Source organism: Pteronotus mesoamericanus, unplaced genomic scaffold (genome assembly GCF_021234165.1).
Source record: "Pteronotus mesoamericanus isolate MK-2021 breed Mesoamerican mustached bat unplaced genomic scaffold, CSHL_Meso_final contig_20, whole genome shotgun sequence".
Taxonomy (NCBI): domain Eukaryota; kingdom Metazoa; phylum Chordata; class Mammalia; order Chiroptera; family Mormoopidae; genus Pteronotus; species Pteronotus mesoamericanus.
In genome coordinates this window covers 78,021,518-78,047,666 of record NW_026555085.1, presented here as the reverse complement: position 1 = coordinate 78,047,666, position 26,149 = coordinate 78,021,518, and the positions used below count along the sequence as shown (strand labels likewise).

Sequence of the window (26,149 nt, the reverse complement as noted above, 5' to 3'; positions counted from 1 at the left end):
GACATAATATAAATGTTTGCTATAACTTGTAATAAAAACACCCACTTATAGTGTATTTTTTATTCCTCACCCAAGTATACATTCATTAGTTTGAGAGAGAGAGAGAGAGAGAGAGAGAGAGAGAGAAGAGAGAGAGAAACATAGATCTGTTGCCTTCCACACCTGCCCTGACTGGGGACTGAACCTGCAGTCTAGTCATGAGCCCTAACTGGTAATCAAACCAGTGACTTTTGGTGTATGGAACGACATTAAAGCCATTAGCCATATGGACCAGGGTTATAATGCGTTTAATGTGTGCCAGGTTGTGTGATAGATGATTAATAAGTAGATAGATAATGCATGTAACATTATCTCTCTGATTTCATGACAAATTTTATGAACCCCATTTTGCCCACAGGGAAGCTGAGGCTGATAGGTAACGTTGTTCAGATTGTATGGCTCTGAGGGGCTGGCCCAGGCTGCAACCCAAGGCTGACTCCAGAGCTCACACTCTTTTCACCACGCTGGGTGAAACGGTGCTATACAGAACTGAATAGGTTTATGCAGTGGCACTGGGGAAAAACTACTTGAAGCAAGATTTAAATACATAATGATAAGAGGTAGATTTGTATTTTTTTCTCTTAAATTTTAATGATTCTACCTACTGTGTAACTATGATCATTTTATTGTTATTTTAGAAATAATGCATTTGCTGTAAATTGCTAGATTATTGCTTTCAACTACATTGTACCCTTACAAATAACATTATAACTATAAACCTACCTGTTTATAGGAGTGATTTTCAATAGAAAGAGCAGGAGATGCATGGCTCTCTTTAAATCAAATATAGGGTATTTTAAAAACTATCATCCCCACACATGTTCCTTTCTCAGATTCTGAAATACTTACGTAAACATGTGTACACACCTGTGTACCCTTAAGCGCAGGTATGTGCTCACTAAACTCAGATTCCAAGAAACCTAGGGAGCTTTGATTTGATCTTGGCAGAATATAGCACATGGGTTTATGAAAAGCTAAGAAACTATTATGATATTCTACCTGCATTCTTCTTTACCTCTTTCTTGAACATTCTTCTCGAATTTTATACTGAGAGTTATGAATTGCCTTTGCAGCTCTATGAAAATTTGGGGAATATTTTACATGTTTCTAATAACATAAGAGTTTTTGGAAACAAGGCTTCGTTGATTGTGGAAAAAGTAAATCATTCAGAATTCAACAGCTTATCCTCTTTCTGAATTCACAGTTTTTGGTAATCAATGAAAATATGTCTGTAATTATCCTTAATTTTATATGAATATTAAAAATTCTTACAGCCTGGGTTTTCCTATGGTCTGGTCACGTTTGTTCAATTCTGGTGAAAATACTAAGCCCTTCGGCTCCATTCTCTCTTCCTCTCCCCACCTTCCCTCTCCCCTCCCCCTCCCCTTCTCCCTCCGCTTCCCCTCTCCCTCCCTTTCCCCCTCCATTTTTCTTTCTCTTCTTTCCATGCTTTATTGTTTTATTATTTTTAGCTTGGGGAAATAGAGTTAGAAAACTTTTAATGTATGCTCTGGAGGAAGTTTTCTCTTCCACTTAGTCTATTTTTATATTTAAGGTAGGAATGCACTCTGAATAACTCTTCACATTGAAAGTGAAATAATGAGCCACTTTCTGTTTTTCAAATGACTCACTCCCAGGGTAGCTCCATTTCTGTTTGCTACCTGAGTAAAATCTGGAGATGCATGAGATGGGTCCCAAAGTTTCTCCGAATCTCTCTGTGAAGTAATAGTGGCAATGCAAAGTTCAACTAATGTCAGATACGAATGATTGAAAATTGACATGATTCCAGAATCATGTTAAACAAAAGGAAATTATAATAGGTGCTATGGAAAATGTATGAACTGTGTAAAATATTGTATTATATATAGATGGATTCAAATAAATAATTCGCAAAGAGAGTTACAAAGCACAAAAAAAGTCTACTTGATGGTTTTATACAGTATAGCCACCTCATAATATATTTAATATGTAAAGGTGACTGTCATACTCAGTTGCTCCCTCCAAGATGAACTTGACCCGTCTTAACTGAAGAAATATTTTAATGCGGAAATTTGCCTAAAGGCATCCTTCTTGTTTCTTTCCAAGAGATTCTCACATCCTTCAAGTCAAAAGAACTGCAATAAAGTATATAAGGAAAAACCTATAGCCTAGATTTTGTGAGTGTTTTAGGAATTTTCAAGATACCTTTTGACTAAATTAAATTTTTATTATACACACTGACTTTCAATGTTAAATCTCACTCAGGATGAAATTCTAAACGTATTAGTGGTGCTTGAGTTTTGCGTTGGGTATTTCTTCGCAGGAGTTTGGTTCTAATTAGATGCACAGTCCCCTTTCTCTTTACCTATTTTTAAATTTCTTACTTAAGTATATTGTAGAACATTGTACATTAAATATATAGCTTAATAAATGGCTACGCTGATGAATTTTCAGGAATTAAATACACTCATAATCTGTATCAAAAAGTAGAACAGTCTCGGCCCTCCAGAAGCCGTCCCCCCCCCTTTCATAGTCACTGACCCCACATCCCCAGGGTAACAGCTGTCCCTGGCTTCTAACAGGAACGAATAACATGGGTAAGTGAAATTCTATAGTTTATACTCTTTCACTCGGCTTCCTTCTGCAATATTAAGTTTGTGTAATTTATTCATATTGTCACAAGTAGCTGTCAATCAGTTGACATCATTGTTGTGACTTGCTTCAGTTTCTCTATTTCATTGCTGATAGGTATTTATTTTCACTGAGTTGTTTATCATAATGGTATATGAATATGCTAGTACAAACTTTGTGGAACAGATGTGCTAATTTGGGGAAGCTCATACCTAGAAGTGGAATTGCCAGGCATGCTTATGTTCAACTTTAGTAGGTCCTGGAGAAGTCATATGAATTTGTCTTATCAATTTATAATCCAACTTGCAGTGTGAAAGTTCCATATCCTCACCAACACTAGGTATTATCTTGACTTCCATTTAAAATTGTCTTCGTATGTTTCTTCTTTCATTTGTTTATAAATGCATTCAGTCAGCAAGCATTGGTTGTTTCTTAATATACTAAGCACTGAAGACACAAACTCAAAGATAAATAATATAAAGGTTTTGCCTTTCAAGGACCTCAGTAACTAAACGCACACACACAAACACAGAAAATATAGATAAATCTCTTACAAGAAAATGGTGTATTTATTTCCAGCTGGAGATGGTGTGCTGAGGAAGCCTTACCAGAGGCTGTAATAAATAAACTGAGATTTGGAGATGAATAATTTTGCCAAGTTTGTAAATGGTGAAGGGCACTCCAGGCAGCATATAAAGGACAAAGGTGGATGAATTTATAAGAGAAGTTTTTTTCCATAGAAAATGCAAGTTGTTACACACACACACACACACACACACACACACACACACACACGCACGAGCTTGGAATTGCCAAGTGGTAAGACATGAGACGTGACAGGTAAGCAAGGGACAGATAATGAGAGAGCAGTGCATTTTATGTTAAGAAGTGTGCATCTCTCGTCAACGTTTACCTTCAACCTCTTATTAAGATATAATGGTCCATTTATTAACTACTGCAAAATAAAATACCCCAAAACTTACTGGCATAAATCAGTAATCATTTTCTAATGCACAGCTCCTGTGGGCTAAATATTCAGAAAGGAACAGCCAGCATGATTTTTCTCTGCCCCGTGATGTTTCGGTCCTCAGCTGAAAGTGCTCAAATTAAAGAGCTGAGGGTGACTGAGTCCTGGAGGCAAGCATCATTTGGAAACTTTTCTGTGTACATGTCTGGCACCTGGGCTGGCGTAACTCCGCCAGCTAATTGAACTTTTCACATGGTGGCTCAGGGCTCCAAAAACAAGTGTTCCAGGTTTTAGAGAACAGAGGGAAGCCACAGGGTCTTTTGTGACCTGGCCTCAAAGTCTCATTCTATTACTTCCTCTGTGCTCTACATATTCAGCCAAGGCAGGTCCGAGGTCACCCAGAGTCCAGAGAGAACATGGGCCCAACCTCTTAATGAGAAGGCTCTCAGAGAATTGGTGGCCATGTTTTCAAACCACTGCAGTAACTATGTTATTTTGTCTTTTTGCATTTTCCATGTGTTATAAATAATACTGTGACAGTCCTAAAAACTATCTAGTTGCTCCCCACCATCCCTGCTATTCTGCCTATATATAGTATGAATATCACCCATATGGCACCGTGGAATATAGAGAGCACAAGCTTGACCTTTGACCTCTTCTTCATCACCTAGTTGACATTTTATACAGGACAGGCAAAAATAACGCCCCTTTTTTCATTACAACTCTTCTATTACAAAATCAGAAGCATATAATTCTGTAACATAACAATATCACACTCAAGCACACCTTATGACATTTTAGGTGAAATGTTCAAATTAATACTATAGGTTATTACACCCATATTGTTACCCTACCAATCACACTCAAGCAGATGTTACTTCTGGACCCTGTAAATATAAAAATTTAAATTTGCAATTAGTTATGTATTTATTCAATATGATTTAATTTACATGAAAATAGAATAATTTTCAAAGCAAGATAAAAAATATTCAGGCACAAAGCAGTGCCTTTACACTTCACTTATCATTATGCTTTATAGACATTAGATACTTCTGGTATACCTCTGTAATTAATTTCCAACCTAGCTTTCTTGACCTTTGTCTAATGTCAGGCTATTAATTTAGAACTTCAACATAGGTATAGATATATACCTTAGAAAATTGTAAGTGTATGGCTTTGGAACAAGGAATAGCACACTTCAGTGACAATGGGGAGATCTTTCAGCTATCAGCTTTTATAAGTGTGTCATTTTGTAAAAATTCACACCTGAAAAACGTGGTACATTTCCTTCTCCTCTTTATTCTCTTTAAAATAGTAGGTTTTCCTATCCAATTGTTATTTATTTTAAGTCCACAGATGGAGGTACTGTTTACAAGTTTGTTCAGTGCCCATGAAAGTATAAGCATATCTTCACTTATGTTTTATTTTCTCAGCAAATTTTCAGTTGATTTGGCTAAAGTTGCAGCATAATGGAAAATTTGAAGTTCAAAGAATATTTGAAGAGGCTGGCTGTAGCCATTCCACGCCCCTATTTTTCAAAGGCATGATGTTGATCAAAGTAGAATAGGGAGGGTTCTCGCCACTTAGCAGTAACTGTGAAAGAAGAGCCCAGCCCCTCAGCTCTATAATTGCATTGCTGTGGTCTTGACACCCTTTATTTAGGTGCATCACAGCTAGGACTGCTTTCTAATGTTTTATGTTTTAGATGATATGTTGGGTCTGGTACCAATTCCAAAGTGTGTGGGGAGGGAGGGTGTTCCCCACACCAGCCAGCATTTCTTTGGACATCAGCTGAGTGCCCTATATGCAACTTACTTGTGACACCATCTATCCAGAGATAGCATCAGGCTCCACAGGTCAAGGGTTCAGTCCTGAAACACTGGTCTGGTCCTCCCCATCTGCTTCTCAGATGCCAGTCACAAAGCTCCTACCAGTTGGCTATAAATTGCAGGTTCCACAGCCACAGTCCTAGATTTGGACTTTAGATGCCAGTCACAAATCTAGGTTATTGCCTGTACTACTGACCTTGTTACTATAAATGAGAGGTTTCCGTGGCCCCCAAAACCTCCTTCCTTTGATTTGATTAATTTGCTAGAGTGGCCCACAGAACTCAGAGAAGCATTTTACTTAGTAGATCACAATTTTATTTAAAAGGGTATAACTCAGCAACAGCCTTGGTTTTATCAAGGTCATGTAATCCAATAGAAGGCATAATTGTTTTTGAGTTTTGTTTAATCTCAAAATTGAGGAAATGTACTATAATTGCTAATTTGTATTGTTTGTTCTTTGAAATGAGTATATATGGGGAATCTTCACATTATAACACTAAGTTGGATCTGCCTAAGCTAATGACACAGTTTTTTTCCTATAAAGACTTTTAAAGTCTCTGAAGATTTATGCTTTCTGAATTGAAAAGCATCCTAAAATATGACTGCTCTGGAGTTAATAGTGCATACCTAAAGCCTATTATCTAGAGGAGTTATCTATATGATTGAAGTCTCGTTCCATTGTTTTTCTATGTCATCACTAATTTTTTCCATAAAAAATTAAATATAGCCCTTGCATACATAGAGTGATAGTCCTCCCCCCCAACCCCCATCCCACAAATGGCTACTCTGTACTTTCCAGAGTCATGTATAAATAACAAGTAAATAATAGTTCTCTTGATTAGCTTCGGGTAAATGCCATCTTGGATTTTATATGCCTGGAAACCAGGGAGGGAGCAAGTAGTATCTCCTGATTCTATTTCTGACTAAGTCATTACATTGAAAAATGGCCATCTGTTCCTGGCTACATATACATAAAAACTTCACACATCATTCTAAAATGTGCTGGCATAATCACAAAGTACATATTCATAAAGAGCATATGCTTATCATGTGTTATATTACAGTGAGTCAGCAGAACCGAGAGGTCAAGTTGGCAAGCTTAGACAAAAAGGAATTATTATATGTTTGTAGCTCTGCCTTTTTTTGCAGCCTAGATAAATCATTTGACGCTACTTGGTCACTAAGCAATTGCCTAGAAAGTGTTCTTTTGTTCCAGTCAACTAACTCCTTTAATTAAATAGTAACATTTTGTAGGTGCTGTGTATCAATGTCAGAGCAATTGGCTAGCTACATGGTTCAAAGCAAGAGGGGGTAAATCTTTTATTTTGAGGGTGTAATTTCTGCATCTGAAAGTAAATTAATAAATAAATACAGAAACTTTATTATTGCCATCTCTAAATATTGTTTGTCACACTAAAGTTGTAGCCTACCTTTTTCTGTGTGACGGATATAATTTATGTCGGTAATTTTCCTTGCAGTGACATGAGTAACTTTTTTTATCATTATTTTAAGTGTTGTTGAACCAGTCATTCATTCTAATATAGTATTATTGAACTTTGCCAAGCATTGTGATAGACACTAAGAATGTAATCATGAGAAATTTTATGAGCACATTGCAAATTTTATTGGAAAACAGTTATAAAAGAAAAAAAGCAAAGCACTTATGATCTCCCATTTTTCCAATCACTGATGTTACCTCTTTGATATATTTTCTTCTGGTAGTGGTAGTTGTTTTTGTTTTGTTTTGTTTTTCCTAGGCATACTCTTTTAAAAATTAATTAATTAATTAATTAATTAATTTTTAATGAAAGCTCTAGTAATCTTAAAGATCCCAGACTTTTGTTATATAATCTTCACAACTTCAGATCTGGAAGTTTGTGCAAAATCCTGCTAAATAGATATATCACAATTTGCATCACCATTTTTAAATTTTGAATATCTTGTCATTAATTTTTTGTTCTAAATATTTAAATTATCTTCTTACAATATATTCCTAGAAGTAGGATTACTTTTGCATACTTTTATTTCTTTTTAAAAATATATTTTATTGATTATGCTCTTACAGTTGTCCCAATTTTTCTGCCATTGATCCTGTCCACCTAGTACCCCACCCCCGTCGCCCCCTCCTTCCCTCCGGCACTCCCTCCTATTTTTAACTCACGTCCCTGGGTCCTGTATATAAGTTCTCTGGCTACTCCATTTCCTCTACTATTCTTAACATACCCCTGTCTATTCTGTACCTACAAATTTGTGATTCTTAATCTCTGCACATTTTCCCCCGTTTTTCCCCATCCTCCTCCCAACTGATAACCCTCCAAATGATCTACATATCTATGATTCTGTTCCTGTTCTGCTTGTTTGCTTAGTTTGTTTTTTAGATTCAGTTGTTGATAGTTGTGAATTTATTGCCATCTTAATGTTCATAGTTTTGATTTTCTTTTTCTTAAATAAGTCCATTTAACATTTCTTATAATAATGGCTTGGTGATGATGAACTCCTTTAGTTTTACCTTTTCTGGGAAGCACTTTATCTGCCCTTCGGTTCTAAATGATAGCTTTGCCGATAGAGTAATTTTGGTTGTAGATCTTTGCTTTTCATCAATTTGAATACATCTTGCCAGTCCCTTCTAGCCTGCCAAGTTTCTTTTGAGAAATTAGTGGACAGTCTTAAGAGGAATGTCTTTATACGTAACTCTCTGCTTATCTCTTGCTGCTTTTAAGATTCTCTATTTATCTTTAAATTTTGGCATTTTAATTATGATGTGTCTTGGCGTGGTCCTCTTTGTGTCCATCTTATTCGGAACTCTCTGCTTCCTGGACTTTTATGTTTCTTTCCTTCACCAAATTAGATGAAGTTTTCTTTCATTATTTTTTCAAATAAGCTTTTAATTTCTTGCTCTTTCTTTTCCCCTTCTGGCACCCCTATAACGTGAATGCTGGTACTTTTGAAGTTGTCCCAGAGGCTCCTTAACATATCCAAATTTTTTAGATTCCTTTTTCTTCTTGCTCTTCTGATTGGTTGTTTTTTTTCCTTCTTTATATTCCAATCATTGATTTGATTCTCAGCTTCATTCACTCTACTGTTATTTCCCTGTAAATTTTTCTTTATTTCAATTAGTGTAACTTTCATTTCCGTCTAGGTCTTTTTTATGTTGTTGAAGTACCCAGTGAGTTCCTTAAACATCCTAATAACCAGTGTTTTGAACTCTGTATTTGGTAGATTGCTTATCTCTGGAGTTTTTTCATTGGATTGCTTTTTCTGGAGTTTTGTTCTTTCAGTTGGGCCATATTTCTGTGTCTCATTTTGGCAGCCTTCCTGTGTTTGTTTGTATGTGTTAGACAGAGGTGCTTTGGCTGTCAGTCTTAATAGCACTGCCTATTGAAGAAAAGCACATCCGAAAGTTGGATGGGGCAGATCCTTAGGTAGTCAGGGTGAGGCAACCTCTGTGATCCAAGTTAATGGAGTCTCGGGTATAGTGTCACTTCTCTGTGATTCTGTGTGGAAGATGGTTAAAAAAGGGACAATGGCCACTCTCTGATCTCTGGAATTTTGTCCAGGAGGAAGCTGTCCCTGGCACTCTCTCTGATGCCAGTCATTTCAGTTTTCCCTGTATTCCACTTGTACCCTTCCAACTGCTGCCCCAGTGCTGGAGCCCAGAGGGAATGAGTCTGTGTAAGTCCTAAATCTCTTCTGGGTTCTTTAAGATGTGATGCCTGAGAATTCCACAGTTTCTTCCACCACCACAACTCCTACTGGTTTTTATAGCCACACGTTATAGGGATTCATCTTCCTGGAACTGGAACCTTGGGCTAGGTGTTTTGGTGTAGGGCTGTGATCCCTCACTCCCGAGGTATCCCTGCCAATTTTTATCCACCAAACGTGGGTGTGGGAATGCCCATTCCATATCTCCACATCTCTATGTCTCCTCGCCTCCTGCCCATCTGAATGAATGTGACTTCTTTAATTCCTTGGTTGTCGGCCTTCCATACAGTTTGATTTTCTGCTGATTCCAGGTGACAGTTGTGTTGTAGTTTAGTTATAGTTTTTCTGCGGTTGTGTGAGGAGGTGAGCCATGTTTACCTACACCTCCGTCTTGACTGGAATTCCCTTTACCTAAGGTTTTCTCCATGGAAAGGAAATTGGCATGGGAAGATGTAGCAAGCAATGTCCCACTTCACAGGAGAAGACTATGCAGAGTGGACGTTACTTTATGGGAGTAAAGTAAAGTGGAGCTTTCCTTTATGGGAGAAACCACAGAACGACAACCGATGACCGGGAGTGCAGCGCTCACTTATTTCTTGATATATATTAATGATTTTCTGCCCAAAACCTCATCAATTCACTTGCCTATGAGCAAGCTGTGTACTCAAATGCACATTTATGCCTCATTAGCCAGGTCAGCTTGTGTGAATAAATGATCCTCCTCTTCCCCAAAATTCCGCTCCAGTGCTCTTTTGAGAAATGGAAGCAATAAGTGATGTAATTTTAGGTAACCATAAACCTTGGATTACGGAGGAGCAATTATTTTTAATATTATTGTGGTGTTTCTCAAGAGGAATCTATTGGTGTTTTAGATTGCAGAATTTTTTATTATGTGAGATAACCTGTGATTTTCATGATCTTGAGTTAACCTGTCCCCTGCCCACTCACAACCAGCAGTATTCCTGGATCATAAGAAAAACTGTCCTCAATGGAGAACGACTAGAAAGGAATGAAGAATCTATTGTTTAGCTGGATATAATTCACAGTGATTAAAATATATGGTATAAACAAACATGTATAGTATGTATTATGTGATGGTTTTGTTATTCAATTGAAATTTTCTTTTTACCTCAAGTTTTTCTACCCACTCTGAGCTGTGAAATCATATATGCTCATATTGCATTTCTCAGAAGTTGGATGTATATATAAAATAGTTGTGTTAGCAGTGGAATACTGTACACACTCATAACATAGTCTACTGTAGCTATTTCCTAACAGCCATCTGATTTTCACGGGCATGATAATGAGTGACAGATAGTCTAGGTGGTGGCATGGGAGCCTCAGGTTTATCAACAACAAAACTTCTCATGGTCTTAGCATTAAACTTTAATGAGCCACCCAAATGGCATGATTTTAAAAGTGCATCTATCCATTGCATCATTGGATTTAAAAAGAGATTTTAATATATTAAATTAAGAAATTATTGGACTTAAAATCTGTTAATGTGCAGATGTGTAAACGTAATTAAAATACTAATTTGTCTGAAAGATAATTTATGGAATTTACCTGTACATAATTGATGTGAGGAAAAATTATGAGGTAGTAGTCAGAAGACTAAATGGAGAATTACTTCACTGCTTGGGGAATTTGATAGGACTCGAAATCAGAAGTAGCAGGAAAATGGCAATGAAAATCATGAGAGAACTATTACTCTTCTCATAAATATATATATGCATTACTGTTCATGAAATGTGGGTGCAGTAGAAACCTTGATAAATAAATCTAAAAGGTTTAAAATGTGTACCCTATGTTTTATTATCTAAGTAAAAATGTAACAAATTATGTTTATACATATGATATTAAATGGCCACAGAAAATGCTTCTAATTATCTAAAACCCGTTTTCCATTTTTTATGGGAGGAAAGATCATCTTCCCATTCATCAGTGTTGCTATTTTTAATTTCTTGAAACACTTGAGTACCTTTAAATTGTATTATTATCTTTTGGAGACACAATTTAAAGTCATTTAAAATTATTATAGGTTTGCTGATAAACAAATGCTTGAATTATTTCATTCACTGATGTCATTCTTCCTCTCAGCCTCAGTGTCAATTCCCCTTTACTTCCAAATTTAGTAGGTGTTGAGGGAAAAAATTAAACATGAAGCATGAACTAGCAATTTTTTTTAACCTGGAACTGGATCAAAATTGTAGTGAGAGGAATGCTAAAGAAATAGAATAATATTAATTTTGAAATGATCCATTCATTTTAGTAAACAGATGATAACAAATAAGAAAAATATTTATCGTCAAGGCAGTTATTTAAATTTGTTTATAGTTTTTGAGGTTTTCTTTTCTTTTTTCTGTCTTTTTTTTTTTTGTAGGAATTTAGGCATAGTAAGGGAACATTGACTTCTGTAGCCATTTTGATTAATAATTTTTATCTCTGTTTTCATCCCCCCTCCAAAGAAAAAGTGTAGAAAGATAAATTATTAGCTCTTCTATAATTTCCATTACTCTGAACCTAGCTAGGAAACTTTCCTAGGCAAAGTATGTTGTTGTTGTTGTTGTTTTCTCACAAGCTTACGACTAACTGAGCAAAAGGTATGTCTGAGATGGTTTTCAGGAAAAGGAGGAACCATAGTTCATTTCTGTGACAGGCTGAAAATGGCCCCCCAAATATCATGTCCTCATTCCTGGAACCCATGAATATTACTTTATCTGGAAAAATGGATTTGGTGGATTTAAGTGAAGGGCCTTGAGAGGGAGAGACTATCTTGAGTTATCTACGTGGGCCCTAAATGCAATCACAATTATCATTTTAAGTGAGAGGTAGAGGGAAATTTGAGAAGAGGAAAAGGCATTGTGAGCAATGAAGTAGAGACATGTCAACAAAATAAGGAACAGCAATAGCCAGCAGACAGTGGGAGTGGCAGGAAGTTGATTCTCAGCCCTGGAGTGTGTGGAGCAAGTATGACCTGCTGCCATCTTGACTTCAACCCAGTGATACTGATTTTGAACATCGGGACTCCAGAACCTTGAGGGAATAAATTTCTGTTGTTTTTAAGGTACCAAATTTATGGTAATTTGTTATAGCAGCCATAGGAGACAAATACAACATTGTTGCCTGCTTCTGTAGTAGGAGAATTCATCTTGACACAGTTTTTGTTAAGAACTCTTTGGCAAGTAAATAAAACAAGTTCGCAGAAGATAGAATTGAGAGGTATTTAGTTTATTTATTTGGAAAGACCAGTGTAGAAGTGTCATTGTCCTTCATATCTACTTGGTTAACTGACATTTTCTGTTTTGCATTTCAGTAATTAACTGCATTTTGATATGTGATGCATATGTTTGTAAAATGCACTTGTAATGATAATAATTGGATAAGAATAAACTTTCATAATAACTTACTGTGAGTTCAAGACAATATTTATAATCATTTGAAATTAAAAAAACAATTTGAATGTATAAGTGTGGTTTTATAATAGGTTTAGCTCTAGAATAACGAATATAAGGCATTAATTGAAAGTTAATTGGTAACATCGGCATGGTTTATCTTGTATTTTGGGTACTGCATGCTTCAGCTGACACCTATTGTACATTGGGGATTTATTCACATACCTTTGGGTCTGATAGTGTATTAAGTTATGAAGAATATTAATATTGCTGCAGAACAATTACTTGCTCATTTGCTGATTAAAATTCATGCATAATTTATTGAAATGAATAGAGATTTTATAAATAAGCCTCTTTGTTCTCAAGGGCCAAAAACCAAAATCTATATGCTAATATGAGTCTACTTTTTTTACCTCTAACATAAAAAATTTAATAGGTAGTGGTATATTAGTCTCATTAACGCTAGGTTTCACTTCTTATAATCATGCTGTAAATCAAGGTATATGCTCCTAAGCCTCTCCGAACATTGCCGCATTTCCAAATATGAAGTATTGTTTTGATCGCCGGACTGCCCCTTTGGTTGGCTTGACCATAACAAATGAGAAGTAAAACTGATCAGAGTGAATTGTTTCCCTACTTCAGGCCAAGAACCTGATTACATCAAACTCATTTCCTCATATACATAAAACACTAGTATTGAATATTAATATTTGGTGTTAATATTTATATGCTCTCTAAAGGAAAAACAAAACAAAGCCAAATGGGATCAAATATAGGATTTCTTGACGTATTTATAAATATGGAATCTTTAACAATTCTTAAAACAATCCTAGTTTACCAATGAAGAGATAGTAATGCCAAGAAGTTAAATAACATAGCCAGGTTTACGCAGCTGTTCGTGTATGCATTTTTTGAAACTAGATCTCCTGACTTTAAATTTAATGTTCTTTTACATGCCATTTCCTTATACAGAGAAATGATATAAAAAATATGCTTCAGTTTTTCACTTCTTTGTAATGTTTTGTTGTAGCTTTTTCCCTCTTCTCTGTCCTCTTCTTTTGTTTTTCTATTTTTCATGGCAATGCTGTTCAGAATTTTGATGGGTGAGATTTAACATTCAACCTATACTCATTAGGTCAGGTTTCAAAGTACCCATAAGTTTATAGCATCACCAAGGTTTGCTATTTATTATTTATTGGACAAACCATTTCATCATGCTAAGGATCAGGCATCTTTGTGTTGTTGTGCAGCTGTAATGTGAGTGAGGCATTGCTATTCTGGGGTAGAACTCCAGTAAACGATGAATTTAGCATCATTTTCTACTTATATTAGTCAGTGTATGAGCAATGTGGAATGCAAACAAACATTGCATATGAGGAAACTCACTTTATTTGTAAAATACAGGCTGCTTAAAATATGTGCAACATTTTGATAGTCTGGGAAGATGTATTTTTCTATTATGTTTATTTCTCTATTCAATTTAAAGTTTAGAAAATATATCAACTTTCTCTTTCTCTCTGTATACCAAAACTTTTGTATACTAGAAATTGAAAAATGCTAGGCTGGTAAAATTTCATTATATGAAATGCCTAGCTCTCTTGTTCTTTAGCTAATAAATTAAAATTTGAAAATATTTTTATTTTATTTAATATTTTTCTTTTGTAACATCAATTGAAGTTAATTGTGAAATTGGATATCATTCAATTTTTACACAATTTTGATTATATTTGTTGAAACATATTTCAAACCATAAGGTACAGATTTTTTTGTTAAAGTTTATAAATTGGGTGTTAAGAACTACTTTTCCAAAGCAATAAAAGTAATTCTAAATATAAACAGCTATATAGCACGTATATTATTCAATGTTAGTTTTGTTTTCACTTTAAACATGAACAAAGTGATGGACGAGTTCATATGGCACTACTGATAACTAGTTTAAAAGTAATGAGCCATAATTAATGATTGAAGTAGCCTAACATTTTCAATAGATTTTTTATTTAAAAAAATTAGTGTTACTCACTAGACACTCCCTCCAATCTTTTATTCTTTATAACAGCACCTCAATTTTAAATAATGAATTTGGGGAAAAAAGTCTTGAGAAAAACTCTAGGCTGTGTAGAGATCTAGGCCAACTAGTCTTATCTTTTAGGTTAAGGATGTTTGTAACTCAGGGTTATAGAGGGTGGTAACTATATTTTATAAAACCGAGGCTTAAAGGCAAATTCTAGGCTGTAACTGAAAACTCTTACTTCATATCAATCTCTATCAGAAGGTAAAACCTGTCTATAGATTTTTTTTTTTTTTTTGGCATTGTATCTTATTCCAAGCATGCATTGTCATTAAGATAGAAAATCCAGTTTGAAATATACTGGCTTTTATTAATTTTCCTCTGTCTGTATCTTCTCCAGTTTACTTCTGTGGGGACAGGAGGCACACCTTGTGTAGTTGTATGTAATAGTTCTTTTTTATGTGATTGCTTTTATTTAAAAAAAAATCTTAGCAGATTTATAGAGAGAAAATTCACACACTACAAGATTCTACCCAAGTGATTGCTAGTACATTTAGTAATTTTGTGGTTTCTAGTATGTTTAGAGTTGTGCAGCCATCACCACGATCAATTTTAGAAGATGCTCATCACTCTAAAAAGAAACCCCATACCCATTAGCAATCAGTCTCCATTGCCCTCATTGCCTAGTTCCTGGCAGCCACCATCTATGTTCTCTATAGATTTGTCAGATCTAGACATTTCATATGAATGAAATCACACAATATGTGGCCTTTTGTGACTGCCACAAAATCAGTTTGTAATCAAAGTTCATCCACGCTTTACCATGTGTCAGAATCTCAATTCTTTTCCATGGCTGGGTAGTGTTGTATTGTATGGATGTGCTATTTCTTGTTTACTCAAAAGTTCCAGATGTTGAGGGATATTTGTTTTGTTGTTGTTTATTGCAAAAAAAAGTGCTGTTATGGATATTCATGTATATTATTGTAGGTACAAGTTTCCATTTCTTCTGGCTAGACGCTTGCGTATGGAATTGCTGGGTTGTGAGGCAACTTTGGGGTTCACCTTTGGGGAGCTATCTACTTTCCACAGTGACTGCACCATTTTAGTCCCACCAATCTTCTCCATGTCCTTGTCAACCCGTGTTATTGCCTGACTTTTTTTTTCTTTTGCCCTTTCTTGTGTCGAATGATGTTGAGCATCATTTCTTGTGGTTATTGGCCATGTCCATCTTCTTTGGAGAAATAGCTGTTTGGATCTTCTACCCAGCATTTCCTTGAGTTGCTTGTCTTTTATTAAGTCAAGAGAGTTCCAGGGATATTCTAGGTTTGCTTTCATTCTTAAAACATAACCTTTAAAGCAATTTTGAGGCAGTTACTACATTGTAAGAGAATGCGTTCCTGGCAAGGGTGTCCAACAATTTGGCATCTCTGGGCCAGGCTGGAAGAAGAGGAGTTGTCTTGGGCCACACATTAAATACTTTGCAACACATAATCACAAAATAATCTTATAATGTTTTAAGTAAATTTACAGTTTTGTGTTGGGCCACATTCATAGCCATCCTGAGCCACATGTGGCCCGCGGGCTGCAGGTTGGACACCCCTGCTTTAAAGCCTTTTGGCTACTGGAAATGTTCTTTCAGACATTCAGAGAAGACCTCACATGATCACAAAGCAGTAGTTAGAATGTCTTCACAAGATAGCATGGACAGAGTTAGCACTGTGGAGGCCTTCCTAAAGTCAAGTACCAAATTTCAGTTACATTGTTGTTAAATAAGGAAGGAGTGCTTCAATTTATCATTCATCATTTCTATAAGTTCAAGCATTGAAATAATGTTTCCTGAAGTTTCTTTCCAGCAATTTTTCTAAGCTATCCAAAATTAAATTGTGGTGTACCTTTGACATTTGAGTTTAATATTTGATGCATTGCCTTAATCCATGGTACTCCCAAAGATCAGTGATACATAGTGATTTGTGATTTTGCCTCAGTGTTAATTTTAGTTTCTTACACTTTGAGGTGGGGGTGTGGAAACGATTCAGTAGCTGGGATGAGCTTCTGATTTCTGCTTTGTTATGCTTTTCTCCTTCGTTCATCAGCAGGAACTCTGCAGAAGTAAAAAAAAAAAAAAAAAAAAAAAGAGCAAGAAAAAAACACCACACGGCCATCGGCCATATTTCATGAATTAAATGATAAGTGATAGCAGTATTAATTAATTTGAAGATTTGTAAAGGTCTTAGGACCTCAAGAAGGTCAAAGGCAAACTGCACTTTGTTAGTATCTAATCAGAGCTATCCATTTCTAAATATTTCTCTCTTTTTTACTTGTTTACAAATATTTTACAATGTTATTGCCTGGAGAAGCATGATGTTAATAAGAGAAACCTTGTCATAATGGATTATAGCCCATTTGTGAAAGTATCTGATCTTTAAAAGCGCAATTGTAAGACCACTCATGTCCTAGTTTCTTTTATGTGTTTATTAGATACTCCTAAATAAATTATTAAGCCTTTAGGCTTTGAGATCGATTAATATATTTCTGTGTATTGTGGTTTTTGAATTTTTCCTAATTAGGTTGTACATTACTCTCTCCTAGAACCACCAAGACCCATTGCTCCTCCCCAGCTGCTCGGCGTTGGGCCTACATATTTGCTGATTCAGCTAAATGCCAACTCCATCATAGGCGATGGTCCCATTATCCTGAAAGAAGTAGAGTACCGAATGACGTCAGGCTCCTGGACAGAAACCCATGCAGTCAATGCTCCAACTTATAAATTATGGCATTTGGATCCAGACACTGAATATGAGATCCGTGTTCTACTTACAAGACCTGGTGAAGGTGGGACGGGGCTTCCAGGACCCCCGCTAATCACCAGAACCAAATGTGCAGGTAAGACCAAATAGCAAGCCACTCTGCCTAGTGACAAATTTGAGCATGAGACACACACTATACATACACTATTGAATGTCCTAGTTGTGAGGCGCATGATGTAATCACACTATTCTAAGAGTTTCAGTGAGTCTGGTAAATTGTACCCTCAGGTACATCATAATTTGACTGTTTTAGGCACGGCATGAATCTTTCTTTGTTATTATTCAGTGTTATTTTGTATCCATAATCTTTTCTTACATGGTAATTTTCATCAGCTTGCTTGTATTCAACCCCAAATCTCTGATAGACACAGGTAAAAGTGTTGAGAGCAAACTTTGGCAATGCAGGCAAATGCTGAATACCTTTCTAGTGTGTGGCAATTGTCTTCCTTGGCCATTGCAGCGACCATATCTGGTAACGTACAAAATGTTATTCTGCACCAAGCCTCGGTGAGGCAGCTCTTCCAGTCAGGAAATCCACTTGTTGAGAACTAAGCCAACAGCTTAACAGCTGCTGTAGGACACACAGAGACTTGCCTTAGGCTTTTCAGCCTTGTCATTGCCCTCCCTCCCCAGGTTTGAAACATACTGGTAAAGAGGAAAACATAGGGAGAAAACACAAAGAAAGACTAAAAAGTGAAATAAAAATTAATGTATAAACATACATCCTAGTTCCTTTTCTAACATATTGTTATAATGGAAAAAAATTATTAGCTATTTATTTAAAGCCAATGAAAAGTTTAATCATCTAAGGTATTAACAGTGCATTTTTTAGTACACTATTTTGTTATTGAAAATAGTTTAGTAGAAAAGACACTTTTTTTATTTGTCAAGCATGATATTGAAACACCTGCAGAGTTAATACATAGATCTATGCATCTTGAACATTTAATGATCTAGGTTTTGAAAATTGAAAATGAAGACTGTGGGGTTCTATGAAAATGTAAATGCCTATAAAATGTCTCTTGTTTCTTGAACATCTTTTTAGCATTTACAATATTTTGGGGCTACTCACCAAAAATACTGATCTAAAATCAAAACAGAACCCATGAAATTACTTTATATACTCTCATCCTAAAATATTTTTTTACTCTGGCTTTATTTTATATATTAGTATTTACATATTAATTTTATATATTGATATGTCATAAATATTGAAAGATTTTCACAAATAGAAAGTTTATCTGCTCAATCATTAATCTGAGATTTAGAAATAGAGTTTCTATTAATTAGCTGACTGATGTCATGTGACAAATTGTTCTTACTGTACGAGGGAGGGACAAGTTCATGCCACAACATCACCTAGTCAGAGGAATAATTTAAAGAGGAAACAGTTTGGAAGCTGAGAAGTAGCTCATTCTGTCTTCCAAAATTAACATTCCATGGTAACAGAAAATGAACAATGGGATTCATTTTACAGAGGATATTGCATACACATTTTCAAGTAAAAATTACCTTTTTTTTCTACATTTAATTTTTATAGTTAATATACAAATTAAAATAATAGTGGTAATTTTGCTATTCCAGCGTTCTCCCTTTTGATTCCCTGTGCCCAAACTTCTCCTTTAAATATCACAACTGCTTTCTTATATTTTTACTTTCATCGAAATAGGCAATTAAAAATTAACAATACCACACAATATATTAATAATAATGTAATTTTTGTTTAACTTAAGAATTATTTGATGTTGACTATTGGTGTGAGGGCCAATGGATTTTGCAAGTGAGTGGGATTTTGTTTTAAAGCTAGCTATTCCGTATTAAGTGGATGAAAACAACATGTTAATAAGCATTAACTTATCCTCACTCAATACAGTTAAAATCCATATTGAACTGCAATAAAAATATGACTAGGAAGTGCTTTGAGATATTTTATTTTAAGAATAATCTTCTCTGTGTGGTAGGGGATAGAATAAAAATAACATACTCATAGCTCCTTTCAAATTTATAAATGTCTTAACCTTTGGAATTATATCGGTCTTTCCCTCTAATTCTTTATTTGAGAAACATTTAATCTGTAGGCTTTGTAGCACATAGTGCTGTCAGGCTCACTGGCGGTTTTCATTTCAACTGGAGAAAGTTTATTGGTTTTTAAAACTATCTTTCACATGTGGTAAGTCTTGTTCTCGTGTTTATTAATTTATTAATGTCCCATAAGTTGTGTTTGATACAGATTTTCATGGTAAAAAACAGTGCTTATAGACTAGAATTTTAAGTACATTATAGATTTGAAAGAAACTGAGGTTACTGTTTTGCTGGGAATGTCTACCAATCTTGCTGTTGTTAGAAAAAGAAGGAAAGTTTATAAAAGTATGTATTGTATTAATTATTACACTATCTTTGAAAATCAAAAGTTGAATAACTGATAGACATTCAATAGCTAAATACAGAGTCAGTATTGATTAAAATTACAGTGTCCATCAACTTCCCTTCTTCAAGATCCATATACCTTTCACCAAATACAAGAGCACTCAGACTTGACCGGTCGCAGCCCGGTGTCCTGTAACAACAAAATAGAACTCAACTTATGCTAACTATGACATTATCTAGTATTTAGTGTAGATTTCAAAAGCTTAGAAATTCTTCCTAAAATGATTGTGTTTTCACTCATGTAGTAAGCTCCTACCACAGAGGCTGATACGTAGGGAGTGTTACATAAAGCTTGGGCATTTCTGTTGCTCTTAATTATTATTAGTGAAACTGTGTATTTTTATTTAATAAACATGTATTACTTTAAAATTAAAACTAATTATTTTGAAAAGCAAAAAAATAAAATTCTTCCTTATCTGGGGAAATGATCCCTTTGAAATCCCCAACATAGTCTTTGGAGCAGTTTCCATCTAATGGTATTAAATTGTGCAAGCTCTGAATACTGATTCTATAACTCATTCCACTTTAATCAAGACTGGGAGAATGCCACACTGTAGTTGTAGTGTTTTACCATTAATATCATGGGATTGAAAAATGCTGATTATTTAGATATAGCTATTTTAATAGACCTTGCATGTTATATCACTAGGAAGCCTTACAAATAAGTATAAAAACTTCTTTGCCATGTTTGTATCTGATATCAAATTTACATGAAGTTCTTATAAGTAACAAAAGAATGATGATTATTTTCTGCCTCTCAGAAATTCTGATTTTATTTTGGTGTATCACAGGGGAATGACTCTGATATTAAGTACCAATTAAAAAGTACATTAGTTATAATTTTATGCTAAATATTCCATTTCAATGTATTTAAGTCATTGAAATTTTATTTCTTGCAAAAATATGTATAAATAATTTCATAGCAAGTTAAATAAATGGTTTTATTTATGTGCATCAGTGGCGAAATTCTGTATTTCAACATGCAATATAGATTTTCATAGTTAAGTATTGATTATTAGTGCTTTATAATTAGCATATGAATTTATCATGATGTTTTCTTTTCACACCAGTCTTGTGAGTTAGGTATATTATTGTGCCAGTTTTGTAGCTTGTGAACCTAAGACTCGGAAAAAACAAAACAAAACAAGACTTGTCTAATATTAGACAACTTGGCAGCTATGGCTCAAATGCATTTTCTGAAAATGGGGTTTTACTTTAACAGCCTGAATTCTTTCCCCTCTTTCTACCACCATCGGTGGTTTTTTTCCTCTTCCATGAATTAATGAAAGTACAATAGACAAAATCTGGGAGGGATGTACACTGTTATAAGTAATATCTGCATGTTTAACTTATTCCCTGAAAAAACATAGTTTGATGTTTGCAACTTCACTTTTATCCACTCAAGTATATGCTATGTGTTAAATATTTTAAAGAGTTAAAGAAGCATTAATAAAATCTTTTAATTTATCTTTATCTGAAAATGGCCTACATAGTTGCCACAGTTTTTTGTTGTGGTGTTCTTTTCTTTTCTTTTCTTTGTGAAGTACATTAAAATCATCTGGTGAGTGAAATTACCTGCTTCGGGGCCTCTCCAGTCAGGAGAGGTGGTAACTGCAGTCTCTGGTGGCTGGGGCAACCTGTGCTTGCCTCATGCTTCTCTGTGCACCTGAGGGGTTTGATTATTTCACTCTTTCCTTATAGCCTGACCCATGTTTTTGTTCACATAATGCTTCTTCAGACATTTTATAAATAAAAAAAAGCGTAAGTGTTAAGTCGTCTTAAAAATGAAAAGTAATTCAAAAACTTCAGTGAACAGTCAAAGAAAGTATGCTCTCTTTCCCCCGCCCCTCTCCCATGCGTCTGCTTCCCCTGGGTGTACCATCTGGTATTGAAGCTAAGAAAATACAGTTTCTCTTTCTCTTATTAAATGGAAATAAAATATGCCATCCTCAGAAATTGTCTGCATCGCATGCTTTGGCAATTGCATGTTAAAATTGCTCTTTTAAATTGCCTTCTCCTTCTGGGTAACCCATTGCGGCTCTGCTTTATGATTAACTGACATTTTAGCAGCATCTCCCTCATAGGAAAGGTCAAGAGTTCAGGGTCTCCAGAATGTAATATATTTATACAGTTGCAAAAACTACTTTCTACTCTTATATTGAAGTTCGATGCTCTTGGCAATTTTCAGTGAAACATGTAGATCTATGAAACAGTGAAAGGGAGAGTGTCTTATTTTACACGTAAACATTTACTAAAAATATGTTTTTTCTCTTCCAAATTCAGAATGGAAGGAAAAACAAAACAAAACCTATATACCAGAACCAAAAGGTGAGGAATTAAATTTTGGCCTTATGGCTACAACTTCATCAGCAAAATGGAACCATATATTGATTTTTACTGTGGTCCAAGATAGTTATCAATCACAAAGACTAGGTATCATAGAACCTTAGCCTTGAGGTTAAAACAAAATAAACAACTTTTGCAAGAATTGGTATGGTTTACCAGTATAAGGATAGCCTCTTTGTTTTAAATGGACAGTTTATATCAATACTTGTTTAAAATTTTTTTGAATGTATTAATTTTTTATATATGATCTTCATATGGCTTCTTTATTGTTTCTGAGCAAGTATTTTAAAAGGCAATACTATTATTTAGAAATTAAAAAAAGGATAAAAAGCTATAAGAAAAGTAATGAGAAGCAGTTTTTCAATTTTCTTGAAAATCTAAAAAAGTAAAATTCTTAAAAAATTTATCTTTTTGTGAGTACTAATCCAATATTCAGATGCTGTCACGAATATTTCAGTTTGAAAGACATATATTTATTCAGAAAAACATTTATTGGCTTCTTTCTTTGTTAACAGCACTGGGTTAAGTACCAGATCTTCAAAGTTATACAAGCTAAGCTTTCCACTTAGGTCCCTAGTAATTGCCAGAGATAGACCTGTAAACAAAGAGTAAAAATGTAGTGATAGAAATTTAGAGGAAGAAGTTGTTCTTTAAGGGAGTGTTGTAGGTAAGTTGTGCCCAGGAAAGGATGGTTTATAAGCTCTATCTTAAAAAATCAGCAGTAAGTTTATAAAGCAGAAAAGTATAGAAAATAAACAAAGAGAACCACATGTTTAACCCAATAGTAAACATTGCTGATGATTTGGGACTTTCTGACACAGATGGAGCATTCATTGGCTGTCTCTGTGCTGCGGTAGAACTGAGGCTACGGGTAGAATGTGGCCTGGTCTAACAGGGTCCAGGCTGCTGCTCTGTTGTTTTTAAGAAACAGACTAACATGTCTAGATTTGCTTTTTAGAAAAATCATCCCATTTCTGTGGAAGATGAGTTTAAGTTAAGGAAAGACTAGAAACAGAGAGACTATGAAATACCATGCTTAGAATAATTTTATGAAATATGCTGTCATCTTCTCTACAGTATGTCTCCTTTTCAGTGAGAAACAAGAAATTTGTAAATTCTTGGAAAATATTGTCATTCCTAGTAATCAGGACAGTTTCTCTCATTAAAGGATTTTAAAGATATTTTATAGGTGATCTACCTTCATTGTATGATTTACTTCTCTTTTGAAAATGTGTGTTTCTCAGTGTGAATAACAATGCAAAACTCATGATACAGCACATTTTTTAGAGGACAAAATTATGAAAGATTGCAAAGAAATGCAAGAGCTACTCTGTATTTGATAAGATACTTAAAAATTTACTTCACAACTTTTATTGAGTGTCAAAGTTGTATACTTTGCCACACTTAGGAAGCAGGAGATACAACATTTAATAGCACAAGATTCCCACTCTACAGAAACTGTCGCTGTAGAGTTAGAACTGCAATAACAACAAAAACATAATAAGTGATAGAATAAAGATGCAAAGCACTTTAGAAATCCAGAGTAAATAAGAATAATTTCTGACCAAAAATTAATTTTTCTCCAGTGATATGTTTGAACACAATATTAACCTTTGTTTTCTGAACAGAGCTAGGTTAAAACTTTTCTGAACAGAGCTGAGTAATACTGTAGCCTCATCTCTAATTCCTGAACTGTGAAATAATGCAGAAAATGATTTTTAGCCACTTGTCACCATAAGGATGATTTACCGTCTTTCTTTCCTTTCTACCAACACTTAGGGAAACTATATGCCAGATGGCGGTATTAAATGGAAAATATAATTCATATTTTAATTTAAATCATCAAAATAATTTTGTTTATCTGAATTCTCTGGGGCCTGTGTATTATATAAATGTTACCTTAAATTGCATAGAGCATAATATTCTAAATTTCCAGTGGGGGCGGGATATATTTATAATATAATCAACTTCTATTAACTCTGCTAATGGTCTATAATGCTATGATCTCCCAGCATAAGACTCATGAAAGTTGAACAAATATAAAAATAAATTTTCGACCTACCTTTTTTTGTCTTTTACCTCTGGCATGGGATGTATAGTTCACCGTATATACAATTCCTGGAACATTTCTTTATGGGGGACATCTTTAGTAACTGTGTAGTTAACTTTACTGAGTAGAGTTGGGTTGCTTTGAGCTCAAAATTGTCTTTTAACTTACTTTGTTGCTAAAAAGCATTTGGAAACCAGTAAAAACGACACTATTTTATTTATCTGTAGTACTTTACTACATGCTGAGTCTGTTAACGACATCATTAAGTACTCTTTTTATTGGCTTCATTTGTTTTTATTGAATTTTGCATACTACAATAAAGCTGACAGGTGGAAATTATTTGAATAACAGCATCAGTCCCATTAAATGTCCTAGATTTTCCCTCTGGTCCTAGGTCTTTTTTTAATATCAGGAAGTAGGAATAAAAATAAAATGATATTTTAATAATATCTTAAATGATAATAACACAAGAGTATCTAAAGAAGAAAATGACCTAGATAGAATTAAAAAGCTATGGATCTAGATGCTGAACACTAAGGGAGGCATTGAATGTGAAGATGAGTTCAGGAAACGAACCGATGCGCTTCAGACCCTTCGATGCTGCCTTTGTCCTTACACCGGTACATAGACCGCCCTTCTTTTGTCCTTTTTACCCAGAGAATCTATCTCTGTCTTCAGTTGTCACTCCCTGTTTTTATGCTCCTTACTTAAATTAAAATTTATTTTCTTTGCTTCAGAATAAGAAAAAAAATTTCCTTTTTCAGGCTCTGGCAAAAAAGATGCAGTCACATTTTCTTGGGCTCCTGATAATTCTTGAACCCACTTATCCAGATCCATCATAGTTACAATCAGCATTTTTGGAGAATGTTGGTCACTATGTGCAGTATCTTGAAAAAAATGAGTTTATAAAGATGTATCTTATTTTCATCATTTAACTTGACTCTTAAGTAAATCTGAAGATTGAATCATCTTAGAATCTTACTTTCTGGCCTTTACTGTCTTTCTACAAGATACAACCTTATCATAGCCAACAAGTGCTGTAGGGATGACTTTTATGTTTTTGTTCTCCACCAACCTCTATATATACCGCAGAGAGAGGAAAAAAACATATTCCAAGGCAAAAGATAAAGAGTGAGTTCTAATCTTGTTTGTTCTAAGTTATATTAAACTTTTAATCTCCATAAAAACTTCAGAAGGGCAGAAATTCATGCCTTTTGTGTCACTCAAAGCAAGATCCGTGCAAACTCGGCCGTCACTGCATATGACATGGCCTAAAAATCATTGAGTGAAATCTGTTTTAGTTGCCTCAGACGAATCAGCTGGGTGAAGTTTAAAGAGCTCGCCTTTCACTCTCTGGCTTTGTTGTCATTTTCCACCTCTACGTGGTTCTTCACAATGAAGGAATAATACACAAGCAGAAAAAAAGTTTATCTTTACTTGTTACTTTATTTTAAATCTGGTAATGTATTTGGTCATGTTCTGTCCACCCCTCAAAATATATAAACATCAAATGTTTTGTCCTAATATTACATGTGAATCTATAATACTTTATTGTTAAAACATTTTTTATTTTATATGTAAAAAATAAATTACATAGCTTCCTTTTCAAAGAAATTATGGAAAGAAATGAAATAATTTTTGTTCCAATTTTTAGGTATATCTGTAATTCAAGAGCACCTAACATGCTTGCTTATGATTCAGGGTAGTGTTTAATGGAAATCATAATATATTGCTTAGCTAGAATTTTCTAGGATAGATGGTACATGTGAATAAAGAAATGTATGTCTACTTTTGAAATATAAATGGCAATAATCTTTGCTTGTTACATACTACATTAATTTTTAACTTCTTTTTTGCCACTCAGTAAATTATTACAGTGTAGAAAATTTAAGGACATGTTTGAAAGGCTTAATTTCTCCAGTACTAATTCATATTATCTTTAATATTGTTTACATTGATGAATTTGTAT

The 26,149-nt window shown here is 34.6% G+C and overlaps 1 protein-coding gene across 2 annotated transcripts in view; it reads left to right on the top strand.

Annotated features, from left to right (window-relative positions):
* Positions 1 to 26,149, top strand: part of PTPRK (protein tyrosine phosphatase receptor type K) — a 487,710-nt gene that overhangs the window by 281,623 nt on the left and 179,938 nt on the right. For both annotated transcript variants that reach the window (XM_054569944.1, XM_054569942.1), the window contains exon 7: positions 17,140 to 17,433. In XM_054569944.1, coding sequence (XP_054425919.1) covers positions 17,140 to 17,433 — 294 coding nt within the window. The remainder of the gene's footprint in view (positions 1 to 17,139; positions 17,434 to 26,149) is intronic.